This window comes from Tiliqua scincoides, chromosome 4 (genome assembly GCF_035046505.1).
Source record: "Tiliqua scincoides isolate rTilSci1 chromosome 4, rTilSci1.hap2, whole genome shotgun sequence".
NCBI lineage: Eukaryota > Metazoa > Chordata > Lepidosauria > Squamata > Scincidae > Tiliqua > Tiliqua scincoides.
Genome location: NC_089824.1, coordinates 154941933 through 154958886, shown reverse-complemented (window position 1 = coordinate 154958886; position 16954 = coordinate 154941933). Strand labels below are relative to the sequence as shown.

At 39.7% G+C, this 16954-nt stretch overlaps 1 protein-coding gene across 1 annotated transcript in view; it reads right to left on the bottom strand.

Moving 5' to 3' along the window:
- Positions 1-1752: 1752 nt before the first annotated feature.
- Positions 1753-16954, bottom strand: part of USP24 (ubiquitin specific peptidase 24) — a 98534-nt gene continuing 83332 nt past the window's right edge. The window contains exons 56-67 of the mRNA XM_066622857.1: positions 15019-15135; positions 14055-14147; positions 12710-12812; positions 11909-12030; positions 11507-11620; positions 10702-10767; positions 9708-9774; positions 9007-9085; positions 7839-7914; positions 7102-7188; positions 5116-5226; positions 1753-4077 (exon numbers count right to left, since the gene is read on the bottom strand). Of these exons, the coding sequence (XP_066478954.1) occupies positions 4015-4077; positions 5116-5226; positions 7102-7188; positions 7839-7914; positions 9007-9085; positions 9708-9774; positions 10702-10767; positions 11507-11620; positions 11909-12030; positions 12710-12812; positions 14055-14147; positions 15019-15135 (1098 nt within the window). The 3' untranslated portion in view covers positions 1753-4014. The remainder of the gene's footprint in view (positions 4078-5115; positions 5227-7101; positions 7189-7838; positions 7915-9006; positions 9086-9707; positions 9775-10701; positions 10768-11506; positions 11621-11908; positions 12031-12709; positions 12813-14054; positions 14148-15018; positions 15136-16954) is intronic.

The window sequence follows — 16954 nt, the reverse complement described above, 5'->3', positions numbered from 1 at the left end:
CATAGATTAGTTAGAATCATAGGAGTGGCTTAAATGGCTGGAGAGATACAATACACAGCTTATATGATTATTCACCTGTTTCCAAAGTGCCTTACAGATCCCATTTTGAAGACAGCCATCCTTGCAGATTTTCTGTATTGAATATAGAGTGGGTTGTGGCCAGCAGGCTTCTATGATGCTGTCTTTTAACCTAGATAAGTTATGTCTACAAGGGATGGTGTCCTACTCTGCTCTTAAGGAGAGTTCGAGGATATTTCCCTCTGTATTTTTCTAGCCGAGATGGCCAAATTCAGTTCTTATCCCTATAAGGATACACTGGCAAGAAAATCAATGTCAGCTACATTCATGCTACTGACCAGAAATTTGGGTATCAGGATGAAACAGGGCAGTTTGCTTCCATGGTTTGGAGCAAGCAGTGCTGCCATTAGTGATCAACCACACCAGACAAGCAGTTTTCACCAGTGAGGTGGAGGCAACTGTTCATTTAGAGCCAGTGAGTATATATCGGCTCCAAGAATCCTACTGAGTTGATGCAGAGTATCTTTATTGAAAGTACCCAAAGCTTTTCAAAGCACTTGAGAGACTCGGGAGACCAAAGCACTATTGGCCTTTAACCACATTTGAGATCTGGTGAAGCCAAAACAAGTACCACACCACCAGAACCTTAGGCCAAATAATTTGGTTAACTGATAAACCACTTAGTAGTTGTCATTAAAGTGTGTTCTTAAGCCACTGCTTTTTCTTAAAGGTAGGTTAACATAGCATACAATTCCTTCTCTTTCAAGTCTTATTCAAGTTTGCTAACTGCTTGCATAATCAAATCTTAATCTGTGTATGTATGTTCAATTACTAGGTTAAAATAGTCTTTTCTCCTTCAAATAGTAAAAATCATGACTGATGTAGACAGCCTGTAAGACTCTGTATGTTTTGTTATTGGATCAACACATATATAGACCTACTTACTGTAATTCATAAATGCTTAGAGAACTCTTAGTACTGTGGATTTTACATTTGTATTTGAAGCCTATTTATTCTGTTTTACAAAGCCTATTTTATAATGCCATTTTTTTTTTTGAAATAAAGTTTTTAACCTTCCTTGGGAAGCATAACATTTGTGTATTGTATCAAACTATATGGGGAACACTGCACTTGAACAAATGTTAGGCAGAATATTTAAGTACAACTAGATTAGTTACCAAGTGCAGGAGGTGAGGACTACCTAAAATTTGTTATCAAAAAATCTTCAGTCTCCAATGAAAAAACCAGTTTACTAGTGTCATAGTGATTAATGCATGTTTATGATTCCCTTGTTCCAACAATTAGAAGAAGTTAGTAGTAGTTACAGGAGCATTCAGCTCCCTTTTAATTAACACAAAGAGTCAAGACAAACACAGGGAAAAGGTCGGTCTCCTAACCAATGTGAACACCTTTTCTTGTAGATGATGCTTATATTAAGCAAGGAACTTCTTAATGTGTCTGGGATGAAGAGTGGGGTGAGAGGGTGCATATGCATCTCTATGTATAGGTAGCCCCTTACTGCAAGCTCTGGCATTCAGCCACATCAGCTCCTAAGGCATTCTACTCTTTAGCTAGCCTTGGTATATGTTAATTGGCTGGGTGGGAATAGGCATATGGGAGGGAGACAATGTACTGAAATTACAAATTCCTAGATTTGTCCTATATGAATATAAGGGAAGTTTACTGCATAAAGTAGAAGAACAAAATTACAACTTGTGCTTGTACACAGCTTGGTTTTGGTGAGAGGAATAAACTTTATTCCATTGACCAGGATTTTCCCATGAAAACTGCCTTTTCTTTTCCAGTGCCCTTAGAAATAAGTTGGACAAATCCATACACAATGAGAGCATATAGTTGAACTGTGGCTGCTACAACCTACAGAACATTCTGTTAATATGTATAAAATCCATTTTTCATCCAAAAAATTTGGCAGTAAAAGTGATCACAACATAGAAACATGTCACAATTTACACAGCAAACTAGATTTGTTGAATTAACTTTTTTTAAAAAAAATATTCTCCAGCAGATTCAGGTGACAGCATCTGGAAATCAAATAATTGACCAAGTATCATACTTGAAAACTATAACCATCAACTTTGTACAAGCATGAAGAGGATTAGGAAACAGCCTGCAAAGGTTTAATACATGGTGGTGAGACATACCAACTTGTGATTTTGCAAGCAATGCTCTGTTTCACCCTGTGGTAAGAGACCATATTTTCCATAGGAAATAATGGAAACTTATATTAATTGCTCTGGACTAATTTGAGTGATACTTTCCCTCTAATATCACCTCTGTATACTTGCTTAGAAAAGTTAAGATCAGATGAAACAAAGGATAGGGTAGGGCACCAAAAATATTCAAATTTTTAAAACATCTCATTTAAAATTTTCCAGCAAGTTATTTGGAGGCTTTTAAATAAAACAGTCAAACTCTGCTGCATTTCTATGAAGACATTGTTCTGAAAGAAGGAATTCAATAGAAATGTCATTGGCTTACATATGCAGTGTTATTAATACAGCTTCCTTTGATTCACACATAGCAGATAATTCCAAGAGAAAGATGTATGGCTGTTTCCTTCAATAGTGAAATGACTTGTATTCATTACTAGTGAACAAGCGTGATGACAGCTATATGGCCAGATCAGGTTTTGCAACAGTACATAAAAGTGAAAAGAAAAGAGAGGCACTTTTTGGCTGGTTGTGCCTTTGACTTGGCAAGTCAATGAAGGTAACCCAGGCACTCTATGATTTCCCCTCAATTCATGTGCATGGTGCATTTTGTTTAAATTAAGGCAAAATTCATGAACAAAAGGCAAAAAGCAGTGAAAAGAAGAAACTCAAAATTGGCACAGAAGAAGCTAGTATCCAGAGCTGCTAGAGAGATCACTTAATTGCACCTCACATGGGAAAACAAAACCTTTCCCATGTAATTCAGTTGGTTTCCAGTTACTAAGGAGTGAATAAACATGTGTTTTAAATGCGGCCTGGTCAAGCAAAACAAAGCCAACTGACTTTAGCCATGTTAATTTTTTTTAAAAATTCACATGTCCCCACACCACTCAAGGAATCATATACAGCCAATTCCAACTCTCTCAATTTCAAAAGTATAAGCAAATGATTGCAGATCACATCATTAAGACTACAATTTATTCAATATGTCTCCAAATGTTAGAATGATGATTTAAGGAGGCAAACAGCAATAAAATTCTGTCTTAAAGTGCTTTTTTGTTAAACTTATTTTTTAAAAGATCCGTTGATGCCACAATACATAAGTGTATTCTTGGAATAAACAAAGCTCTTTTATTGCTCTCACCCATTTACTTACGACATCAGAAAAAAAGTTACCAATTCCAGACTTCCATGTACCAAAACCATTCCATAAGGAATAACCATCCTTACACAAAAGGGTTATCTTAACAACCCTTTCTGTAAAGCGCTATACAAATTACTTGGGAGACATATTAAATACAGAGGTCCTTGTGTAAACTGATTCTTAACTAATATTTTACAATGCCAAGTGTAAGTCACACATTTTTACATAATTTGGAATACTCCTATTCAGTATTTTCAGAAAGATTAAAAATTTGCCCTCCATACATAAAGGCAGTCTGATTTTCTTCTTCTGTATAAAAACCAAAAGTTTTTTGCAGCATCACAGAAAAGCAATAGTTTTACATTCACTCATTAATGGTTCACATAATAAAAATTTCAACCACTGGATTTCCTTAAATTGGTAAAATCTTTGCAAGATTTTTTAAACCCATGCCTGGACTAGCATTCCACAAGAACCGCTGAGGATGCTGGGAGTCCTTCACAGCCTTATGCTTCAACTTCGTAGCTGAAAAATACTTGAACTCTTTAAGAAGTAGCATGGCCACTGATTCTTTCAAAGCCTTCAGATTCCTCTAAAGGTGAAAGCAAAGGGCTTCTAGCAAATGTCAGAAAGGCTCCAGATGTTCAGTACACCAGTTGTTCTTCAGTTTGCAGCTAACCACTAAGGGTCCACATCATCAAGGTCACTTTTAGGTTCACCAATCATCATGGGAGACACTGAGCCCTTTCAAATACACAAGAATTAGGACATGACGTATTATTCTTCCAGTAGTACACAGTTCAGTGGTTGACATTTAGAACTTTTCAGGAATTATTTTGCATGCAAGTTATCACCAGCCCAATTCCCAGGAGGAAAAGTGACTCAATGCCATGAATCAGACCACTACAGTACGTCACAATGTCTTCTAGAAGCCGCTGGCAGAACTCAAACTTCCACTAGGTATGGGTATTTTAAGTACTGGGAGGTGAACCTCATTGTTTGGGAGTAAAAGCAGTCCAATCGATCAATGTTATTTACAAACTGATGCACCACTGGATAACCTGGCATCAAATGTGCCTGCGAAGATGTTATGAGACTGAAATATGCAAGTAATGCCATTTCAGTGTTAACAAATCTGTATTCTGGTCAGCGACAAATAAAGTCTTAAAATAAAAACAAAGACACTGCAGTTGTAGTTAGGCTTGGAGTGCTTTCATCTGGTTCACAAGGGAAAGACAGACAATAAGGCAAGGCCAAGTCTTACTTGGCTCACAAATATTCAGATTTCTCGTATCTGTTCTAAGCAGGAACTGCAAGCTCAAACCAATAGAACTGCATAGGGAATCACAGGCATGAACAACTTTCCACTTGAAAGTGACTCTGAAGGGCTGCAATGCAAGTGGACAGTCCCCTCACAGCTTCCTGAATCAGAATTTAGTGTCATGTATGGAAAATGCCCCTCTGTATAAGTTGCCATGTTTGGAAAATTTATTGTTATTATAAATATTTGTGTAATGCTTTGCAACAAAAATGTTCACAAAGCTGTTTACAGAGAAAAAAATTTAAAATGTTCAGCATCAGGACACCCAGGACAAAGACAGGAAACAGAATTCAAATCAAGACTGTTGTACAGGAAGATACAAAGTATACGTAGCAGTTCAGCATCTTGCCCATTTAGACACAATCAATGCATTTTCCTCCAATTGTCTTTTACTTTTTCCACAAGGAAAGTAATTTTTCTCAATGTGTATATGATTGATTATTAACGACCATGTTATTTACCTGTTGTAGATGCCTGCCTCCATTCTCATTGGCTGGACTACTTTCAGATCCATTGCTGCTTCCCGATTGATCTTTTTCATTCAGCAAGGCTGTGGCATATGCTAGTGTGTCCTAAGGAAGAGTACAGGATTTAAGACCCAAATTTCTGAGCTCCCTCTGCAGAATCTATAAACTGGTATTACCAGGCCTGAGGAGAGGAAGTGGGGACAAAATCCCTTGGGCCTGGGCTTCCAGGAGGACCTTGCCATAACAAAACTATATTGTACAAAACAAATTACAAAATAAATTTAGGTCCAGGGCTGCGTTTCCACTACAGCTTTAATGCACTTCTATTCCCCCAATGCATTCTGGAGACTGTAGTTTGTTAAAGAGTAGCTCTAACTACTCCCAGATTCCTTAACTGTAGCCCCCCCCCCCCCAGAATACAATGGATGAAAATGTAGTTGAAATGCAGCCCAGGTCTTCTCCAGAACTACTAGGCCCCAATATTAGGCCACCCAGTTCAGTTCTCAGAATTCCCCCCCAATAGACAGCTCCACCCCTCCTTCTAGTTCAGTGTGTATCTAGAACATGTGTTTTAGTATTGTTTGAAGATGGTATTAGCATTATGGAGTACAAATATAAGTCTGGAGCAGAAAGACAAAAAAATGAAAAGTAAAAGGGCCAGGCAAGTTTATTTCACCTGGGCTTTGTTTCAAAACCATCACATAATAATGAGGGTGGTAATGACAGCCAGTCCTTGGATGCCTGTGCATTATTACAAGAAAAAACAAATAAGGAGGACTTTGCTGAGGTAGAAGAAAAGAAATGCAGTAGCAATACTCAAAGTAAGGAACTCGTCTTATTCTGATAAATGTTTTCATTTAGTTTCAAAATTGCTCATGCTAAGTTAAATCTGTCAATTAAGAACTTGTTTCAAAAATGTAGAAACACGTGGTTTGTGGGAAAGTTTAGGAAGGGTAGGGCTCAATCAGGCATCTTGCCCCAGGCCCAATGCCAACCCTCAGTGGCCCTGGGTATTACTTGGGGCTGGTTCAAACATTATACCCTGCCCACCTAAGCACTGCTGAAAATGCTTCCCTGTGATGGTGCTCCTGTATAGGAGCTGTATCAGTTGTAAACATCTTACCAATGGGGTTGATCACATGAAGCATCCCAGGGCAACATCAGCAGCTGCCTAAGAAGTGGAGCACATCCTGTGAACAGCCCAAATCCATGTAATGTTTCTTTAAAAACTTAAAAGTTATGGTTTTTGTATGGACCACCACTGTAGGTGTGTTTGTGGCAGTATATAGGGGGATAATGCAAGAACCTGGCCTCAAACATGCAGTACACACTCCTTGTGCAAATACACCTCCCATCTGGAGAAAAGGAACTACATCACAGCTGATCCAGAAACTTGTGTGGCTATGCACAAGTTCTGTTGTTCAAGGTAATCTAACTGGCCAACATCAAAATGTTTTATTCAAGTTACAGTACTTGTGCTTACAGAGTAGCACAATATATAGCAGTTTAAAACAAATGATATTCTACATTGGATGAATTATGTAGATCAAACCTGTACAGCTCAAATGTCTAGTTTGTCTAAAATTTGATATGAACATTTAAAATTCAAATCTGATTTAAACAGATGTGGCACAGTACAGAATTTAACAACCTAGGGAAAAAGCGTTATGGAACTTTTCAGCCCAGTCTCACTGTTCAAGTAATGGGCTACCTGAAATGTCTTAACTTAGCTATTTGAGCTAGTTCAATTTGACGAAAATTGAGACAATGATATTTTTGTACGTACATGTCATCTGAAGCATTTGTGCCTCAAATTGGCTGTTCTGGAAAATAAGTATTAGCCCATACTATACAGCAGTTGGTGGGTAGAGCTCTGCATTCAAGAACAGAGTTCCTGCAAAGCAATTCACTTTTTAATTACATTGGTACCATCCAAAGACAAGAAGGTTCTGTGCAGAAAGCATCCAATTCAGCTTGTACCTGTGCAGAAATAGTGCGCTGAAAGGTTTTGGCGGTTGACGTTTCATTGGATACATTACTTTGTGGAGCCCAGTAGTGTTCAGACATCTAGAGAAGTGCAAAAGTATCCATTAATGGAAACTGTATAGCAGCACAGCCTAGGGTCAAGGCTACAGGCTTTCAAGAAGACACCCTGACTTTAATACATTCTCACTACCCATGTCACTATCAAAGTTATGAAACATTCCTTAATCCTTTCATACTAAAGTGGTACTGCTATTTCAAAAGTGCCACTATTGTGAAAATCTGTATGGAAAGAGACTTAAAAAACAAGTAGATCTGCTATTAAATCTTAATTTTCAGCAATAAGGAAAGCAAGATAACCATCATGGGATACTTCCTATGCTCTTAATGCTGAAAGGCAAAAACACCCAGAACGCAGCAATTCATTTTGGATTTGACTGTATTGTACATGGATCTGGATGAGGAGTTACTTGACCAGCCTCCCTCTTTCCCCACAAGACAGTCATTTAGTGAGGCTGTTTAAAGCAGACTCCAGGCCCTTTCTTCTTTATCCTATAGTTAGACTGTGAGCCTGAAGGCAAGGCCTATTCTTTAATTTTTTTACCTGCAAGTGCTATATAAATAAATATGATCCATGGATGGGTCTGATTTACACTAGCCTGCACTGCAGTAATGTGAAGAAACTTTTCTATTCTGTAAAAACAGTATCAAGGGCCTGAATGCTATCACGTTACCTTTATTTGAAGCCACTGTACAGCCCAACTCCAATGATGTGAATTCTCCTTGAAATAATCTTTAGCAGCAGAGCACCTTTGAAATTAAAAGCAAATTTATCACCAAGAGTTAAAATAATGTATCTGGTCTAATATTCAAGGACTGCACTCTATTTTCAGACTCTCTCGACCACCTGGGTACACAAACAAGTATCTGTCTGCTTATGGGGTACCAATAAAAGCTGTAATGAAGAAGGAGGAAGCGTCCGGTCTTCCTCCTTGCTTTTCTGCTGTTTGAGGGATGCTCCTATTTTTGCTGTGCTGCCAACACAAGAAAGTACACTGAAAAAAACAAGCCAAACATTTCAACGAATTAAGGCTACATATTGTAGATCCTGAATGCAACTTACAAACTGGAAAAAATGTTTTCCGTCTATAAGAGCTTCAATGACCGGTTGCATAGGAGCAGTTTTTTTGGTCATACGCAGTGGTTTCTTATTAAATTACAGTAACAGGATGAGACCTTTATGCACATGAGCTGCTGTTTTCAGACTCCAGATTAGCTGCCTTTTACAATGTTCTCCAGGCTGCTGTGTGTAACTGAAGGTACAATGTTGTACCTCTGGAGGTCATGCAGACCTCCCAGCCTCCTCAGAAGGCTTACCAGATGGGACTGGAAGCCACTTCCAGTTTATGTTGATGACTTCAGGTCATGTCTGGGAGGTCATATGTGACCTCCTCATGTCTCAGAATACTTCCTGGATGCTTCTGAAAGTCACTGACATGAACCAGAAATGGTTTTCAGTCACATCTGCACATGCTCGGCACCCGCATATGCTCAAATCTGCTCCACTGTGTATTACTTCCTCATTCTCTGTAACAACCTATGTTACTACTTCCTTCCGTGGATCGCTGGTCCAACTAATCGCCTTTGGTTCCATTCTAATTGAAAATGGAGTAGCAAAAAAAAAAAAGTTAAACTGGCTTGGAGAATGCAAAATAAAGAATACATTAGTGAGTTCTCTATGGTACATGAAAGCAAAGAAATGTTCGGAGATTCATTATAACTTGGTGGTTGTTCAGTGGATCCACCCAAGCTCTAATTATGTCCTGGAAAAAAAAATAAAGGATAAAGAGTGTTGGCAGACTGGTAATATGCTCACCAACTTCTTCCGACTGTTTCACTTACTTCTGAGCAAGAGTGACTAAGAATTTGACACACTGATAGCAGCGACTGCTGTCCACATGGTTACTATGGTGCATCAGAGCTGTTGAAGTAAAGAAAGGGTCTTAAGGGTCCTAATAATTACCATTTGTCAAACTATTCTTAAGCTTCCTTAATCAAAGCTTGACATGTCTGAATTGAGTTTATGATTCATATCTTGCTTAACTAAAAAAAGGAAAAAGTTAGCCCCCTCAATTTTTTGAGATTAAAGAATGCAATAAATGGTGTGACTATTACTAGAATTTTAAATAGTCATTTTAAATGATGATAAATTGGCTAGTAACGTAACCTCATCAATTACCGATCCTACAGTACTCTATTCTCCAGTGCCATTAGCATCCAACTAAGGTTGCAATAACCCAAATGATAAGAAGTACTTCAAATTCAATATGAATCCAAATGTCACCACAATGAAAAAGACAGCTACTCAGTAATAAAGAATTAGAAACAATGTTTAATTCATTAACTTTTGAATGTATCTAAAGACTAGCAATAGAAACCTGCTTTTTACCAGATAGGTACTTTTGAAATTCCTGTTTTCTGATAATTACTTTGAAATGGAGAGGAAACTAGACTGGTGGACAATAAAGTCTCCTTCCACACATGCAACTACCTAATGATTATCTGAACTCCAGTTGCTAATTCTTCACAGCAGCTTTACTCACCTAGCAATCCATTTTCCGTCTCAAATGCAAACTTAACCCGCTCTATTTGTAAAGGATCTTCAATAACCTGTGAAGAGTAACAGAAGAGTTTGATTATAGTAACACCATGTCTGTTATGGCTCTAGAGTCTAATTCTGCAGATGTTAGCAACTCACTGCTGAAGAGATGCAAATAAGATTTTTGGAAATCATGTTGATTTGGGCTAAAACTCAGTACAGACTCTGTGGCAGTCATTTCTATATTTGTTGAAACCAAAGTAAGTTGTCTTATTGCAATACTCCATGTAATATCTTGATTCAGTTTACAATTTCTGCTCAGGTTAATTACATCACGTTTACCTACTATCCAACTCCTGTATACAAGAACTGTTGATGCTAAATGCCAGTGCTTCCCAAATCTTTTAGCACTGCAATTCAATTTTTAACATGACAATCTATTGCGACCCACATATTGCAGCCAGCAAGGCCCAGGAGTCACCGCCAGCGGTTGCTCTTATCACTGCTGAAGCCTCTGCTTGACTGTCTTCAGTTTACTTTAGGCCTTGTATTGTGCTTTTGCCAGTCATTAGCAAAAATGGCAGCCAGTGGTGAGTCCCAGGCCTTGTGCTGGCCAGAGTGATGAAAACACATGCAACAAAGCCTAGAGTAGGCTGAAGACAGCCAAGCAGAGGCTCAAGCGGCTACAAGAGCAGCAGTGGGCAGTACGTTCCAGGCCTTCACGATCCAGCGAAAAAATCGGCTTATGACCAGATCCACAGTTTGGGAACAACTGCTCTATGCTATTTTCCATAAGGCATAGAATGCCTTGAATAACACATTGTACAACAAGTGTTTGCCTATCTCATATTTAGAAAGACTGCAAATTATATCCTAAATTAGAGCTAAGTTTTGTTTTTGTTTTTTAATTTTTGGGCATCCATTTATTCTCAAATATATGGGTTAAGGTGAAAGCAAAAAACTGAAAGATTGTGGGGCATTAAGGTCATGTCACTTACCAGTATTTCATGAAGAAGTTGGAAGGTGTTCTTCAGTTCATGGGGTGGAGCAGCCTCTAGCTGATTCTGTAAATCAGACATATTCAAGCAGGTGAAAATACATAGATAAATATGCATTCTAGGACAATTATTTTGCATTTTAAAAACCCTCTGAATTACTGCAGTACTGTTCAATATAAAAGCCCAGAAACTAAAAAAATCACATCTATACAAGTTTTTGCAGCTAATTCTGATAGTTTTCATTTGTGATTTTGTGGAAGAGGAAGGTAGAGAACAGATAGCCAGAACAATGCAAATAAAAGGGGGAAATTGAGCAAGAAAGGGAGAAGGAAATTTAAGTAAGGGCTAGGAAAAATACAGAGTGAAGATCTCCTACCTCCTGAAAAATAGACACAAAATGGCTTTTTGGCATCTCAGACTTTATAAGGGAACTGGACAGTTTTGCCAGTTCTCTGTTACAAATCATGAAAGCTAGGAAATAATCCATTCCAAATATGAAATCAAATGTGCCTGCTGTATAGACACTAGAGTCTGGTGTTTGTAAACGCATGGCAGGCAAATGCAAAAGCTCTGGTTAATCAACTTCCCTTTTCATGAGTTCTAGTGATCACCAGAGTAAACTCAAGTATGAATTGACCCTTCAATTCTGTGGAACCAGCATTTGCCGACAGAATCGAAAGCAAGATTCTGTACTACACAGTAACACTGAAAACACACATAAATCTTTAACAATTTAAATCAATGTCTCAGGTGCTGTGTGCAAAACAGACTATTCTCTGAAAGTTTACTTTGAGTGGTTTCTTACCTTGATAAGATGTAGCATGGTAAAGGAAAAGTGCTCATTACAAAAGCAGCAGTACACTACCATCTCAATGAGGACCAACAGTGACCCAGTTAGTTCCCTCAAAGCATGCATCACCTAATGATGAAAGACAAAATTAGATGTAGCTTTTCTTTAAAAAAAAATCCATAGTTTGTCATAAATATTTTAAAACATTTTACATGAATACTGTACAAGATTGCCCTTCCTACCCTATAAACTCTACTAGATGGCCATTTCACAGTGCCCTTATTTAGTATCCCTTCCTCTGGCTCACAGCACCTTCATGACTTGCAACATAAGATTAATTCTCTTACAATCTCATTTTAAAACTCTTATTACAACTATCTTTTGTAGGAAAATTGCAGACCCATACCAGCAGCTTACCTCCATTAAATAAGGCTTCCCCTCAGGCAGGAATAGTAAAGCTTCTACTTCTTCATGGAGGGCCAGGAGTGACCCTGAAGTGGTAATGCTAAGGGGTGAATGTGGAACGAACAGACCAGGAGCTAAAAAACAAACAAACCACAAAAACATGCAATGCATAGTGTCCAGAAAATTTCATACACTAAGAGGAAACAGTCACTGAAACCAAGAACCAAGCACTAATGAGTAAATTGCTGCACATTCATATCTAACAGTAAAGATATACTATTTCAGAAGAAGAAATACACAAATACAGGTCCAGCCTATTTATACATGGATTTTTTATACACGGATTTGACTCAACACGAACGGCCCCTGCAAATGAGAAGGAATGTACTGATCCCTGGAGAAGGGGAAAAATGCATCCCTTTAAAATCAATTTGAAAAACCGAACAGTCCTTTAACAACAGCCTCCTTAATGAGAGAGAGAGAGGGGGGGGGCAGCTGGCTAACAATCCATCAATTCTTCTCTCTCCAGGCGACCCCTCCCTTCCCCCCAGCAGTGAAAGAAAGGTGATCAGTTTGCATTGGTGAAGGGAAGGACTGAGTGAAGCAGATGGATTGTCTTCTTAATGACTTAAATCACAAAGGTCATCAAGGCTGTTTTTCAATCACTGGAGCAAAGAAACTTTGTTTTTTAAATTGATTTGCTATAGCGCTCTTTTGCCATTCATGTGAGTGCTTGGAGAGGAACCCAATAATGAGGCTTAACCTGTAATTCAGATAAAGATACACTATAACAGGCAAAACAATAGTACTTACCCACATTCCTTTGTGATGAGACATCAGAGTGCAAAACCAACAGTGCAACAGTATTATGGAGAAATCCAAATTCACGTGCTTGTGCTGAACTCCACCTGCGATTCTGTTTGGGCAGAGAAGGTTAAAAACAGAAGGTGCTTCAGTAAACCTAATAACACAGGCCAACACACATTTTGCTTCCTTAAATATTACACCAATTCCTGGGTATATTTGGGGTGCCGATTCAAAAAAATGGCACCAGTTTTGCCCTATCATGTCTAGTTTTGGAGACACAGCATAGCCTCTTTAGTGAATGGTTCAAGCAGCTTCTTCATGAAGAAGCCTACACCATGGCTTCCTCATGAAGAAGCTGCTTGAACCATTCACTAATGAGGCTATACTATATCGCCAAAACTAGACGTGATAGGGCAAAACGGATGCCATTTTTGGAATCAGCACCCCAAATTCATATCAAACCACCATAAAGTTCGGGAAAAACTTTCTGACCCTTAATTTTGTAGGCCTGTGTAATCAGCCTCTTCATACAAAAAGCCAGCTGAATCACTAAACGCTGGTTCAGATAGGCACTATGGCAGAATTCAAGGAGTATACTCAGATTTTGTTTTTTAAAAGTAGATAAAATGCTTGGGTAACAAGTAATACACATTCATAAACATGCTTCCTTGCCCAGGACAAGTAGCAATTGTGTTCAGGTGAGTACCAAGCAGCAGGTGAGGCAGCCTCAAAGCATTACTAGCCTTCTGAGGTTTTCAGAAGCAGGTAAGTAGACCAACGGTTATGGTGGAGTGATATCTAGGCCACGTTGCACAATACACTAGATTATGTTGAAGAAGCCACTTCTCTTTCTATTCAGGTAATTATCTGACATCATCTACAAAGGAGCCAGATCTGTTTCCAAGATGTAATCAAGGGAAAAAGTCAAGCAGTGCATGTAGAAAGGTCAGACCTGCCCTCTGTGAAATTATGCAGAGCCAAATGCATCTGTAGGCTTGAGAGTTGGGACTACCAGTCATCATACATGGCTCTGATTACCTTTTGCCTTAAAAATGACTGTCTGTTTAGATCTGGATCCCAGGAAAGTGGAAGCAGAGGGTCTGCCCCTTTTCTTAGCTTCCTGCTGCAAGGGACCATGTTTTCTCTGCTGTTTCTCTAAGAGCGCTTGTACTCACAAGCACTAGTGGCAGTGGTAACAGCAAGTGTAGGGGGTGGGTGGTTGCAAGGTCATTTAAAATCCCAAAGACTGTTCTTATGACAGAGCACATGAACAAATAGATTTACTACTACTACTACTACTACTACTACTACTACTACAAATAATGACTGGATGTTAAGCACATCTTGTTACCTGGTTATTCTGCCGGTTGGGTCCAAGAAGAAAGTTGATCATATGCCTCAAGGCAGAATGCTGAAGAAGGAGATCACAAGCTCGTATACCCTGCTGCAAAAAGACAAGCACAGTAAAAGGTCACATCTCTTTACACATACAAAACCCTTTTTAGATTTGCATTTTTAAAGACTATGCTTCATTATTCTGCTTCAGACATTTTCCTGAAAACCGCTTCCTAAAAACATTTTAGATTAAATTTAGCTGTCATGTCACAGGGACTGCACTGTGATTTATAGCTTGATCTTTTTCTCAGCTCCTGTTGACTATTAGTGGAAAATTGAAAAGCAAAACACACACCAAGGCATCTTAGTGACTGGTTTAAGAAATGTACTGAATGTGTAATATTGGCTTAAGCAATAGTCAAAAGTCAACAGAAAGAACATTATGAATAATAGCGATATCGTTCTAGTTTTTCTTTACCCCTTTATTAAAGTTATTTTTATTCTGTCTTTTCCCCCAATTAAGCATTTTCACATCACTTGTGATAGTGACAACATTTTCAGCAGTATACTTTGTCCTAGGACAGTGATCTAAACCAGTGGTACCCATACTACTGGTGGTACTTGAGGTGGTGTTCAGAGGCATATGCAGGACACCCAGACCCCTGCCACCAGCAGCAATACCAGCAATGCAACATGGCAGGCAGCCGTAGGAGGCTCAGCTTGGCTGGCAGAGCTCTAGTGTACACTTTTCATGAGCGTGACAAAGTTCTCCTGTCCACCCTACCAGTGTTTGTTGCATTGTGTCTGGCCTCCCAATCCTGAAGTAACTGGCGATGACATGATTGCCAGTTATTTCCGCTGGTACTTCCAGTAGGTGGACCATGTGAAGTGGTATGGTGGAAGACAAATGTTGAGACATTCTGTCCCAGGGCTTATATAATTAAATAGAAGACGTGGAACAACAAATTGCATGGGTTTACCTTTTGTACAAAAGTGTTGAATAAGAAGAAGTACTGAGCACAGTTTTTACAGTTCTCAGGAACATCTTTGTCCAACAGACCAAGCAGCACTTCTGCTAAATGATGAAGACTTTTCAACTGCCAAAAACATAGACATAAGAAAATCTTGAACAAGCTTAGGATGGCAGCTTCAATTACAGCACATTTAACAATGAAAATAAAGACAAGTAGAAAGAGAAAATTTCTAGATTCAGATTCAGGAACCTTTATTGGCATAAAATAAAATATAACATAGAACAATACATTTAAACCATACCTAAAACAGCCCATGTGCCCAACCAATACACTGCCCATACTTACTTATACCATGCCTCCTCAAAACTGAATAAAGAAATTTTGCAACCTGGCATGTACATGCCTCATCATTTCCTAACAGCAACTGATGTAGTACAAAATCCCCCCACCCACGTATGGAAGACAAAAATGGCCTGGGCAACTGTGAACGCAGATCGTCAAACCATTTGCAAGTTAAAACCATATGTGAGAGATTCAATGTCCAGAGAGTTGCAGCTACACACCCGAGCTTACACACTCAGGGCACTGTATCTCCCCGATGTAAAATTAGACAGCATAACACTGCAATGTGCCAGGGAGAAGGCTCCTGTCCCTGTGAATTAAATAGGACAGTGGTTTTCGAACTTCTCCAGCTTGTGGCTCCCCTGATCCTTGTAGCCATTGGCCATGGCTCCCCATTACATCACCTCACCTCAGTTACCCCCAAAATGGGGGTGAAGGTATTTATAATTATACACTAGAAATAAAAAACAGCTGCCAGCACTCTGAGGCTGCAATCCTAACCACACTTACCTGAGAGTAAGCCCCATTGAACACAATAGGACTTACTTCTGAGTAGACCTGGTTAGGATTGTGCCCTGAGTTTGTTAGCAGCACACCTAGAGGGATTTGGAAAGGGAGGAGGGGAGAAAGAGAAGTGATGAATTTGCTAGGGGAGGGGAAGAATGTTTTGTGTGTATCTGCTAATTGCAAACTGATGTGAAACAGAGACCCAGAGACTGTTTGGCTGCAATCCTAACCTCACTTTCCTGGGAGTAAGTCCCACTGAACACAATAGGACTTACTTCTGAGTAGACCTGGTTAGGATTGTGCCTTTTGTCTTATAATAGCAGCCAACATGGGAAGCACCCTCCCCCCCCAAAGGAGGCAGGAAGGAAAAGGGGGATGGCTGAAAAGGAATGGGTATTTTTATTTTTTAAGCAATTTTTGGAGACAAAGCTAGACTGATCAAGAGTGGCTTTTTTTTCTTTTTTGAAGGGGGAGGAAAAAGAGAAAGGTGAAGATCCTTGGTTAAGCTGACACAGAACCCCAAGCCTATGTAGGTCTACTCAGAAGTAAGTCCCATTTGAGTCAATGGGGCTTACTCCCAGGAAAATGTGGATAGGATTGCAGCCACACCAAGCAAGATTACAACTCACCCTCAAAGTAGATGGGGGAATGCTCACACACATACACCCCAACATGCAGATGCCACTCCTATTCCCCCCAGGCAAGATGGAGGAATGCAGGCTGTGGCATTTGGACACCTCCCCCCCACAAAGAGCAGGCTGGGCTCCCTCCTTCCCAAGCGGAGGAAAGCACTACTCTGTTCTCTCTAGGTCAGGCTTGCCTCCCAGTTTGAAGCCTGCTAGGAGCTCGCCCTGTGCTGATGAAATGCAGCACCTCAGCCACTGCCCAGCCAGCCTTCTCTCCCTCCCCCCACCATGTTTCACGCACCCTCCCCACCTCACACTGCCCACCCACCTTCACAACCACAGAAAAGCAGCAAGTAGGGAGGCAGCACATGCAGCTGAGCTGAGCTGCTGTGGCCACCTCTCTCCCCAAGATGCTACAAGAAGGCCCTGGGGGCTAGCCACGTCTCCCTAGGGAGCCCTGACGCACA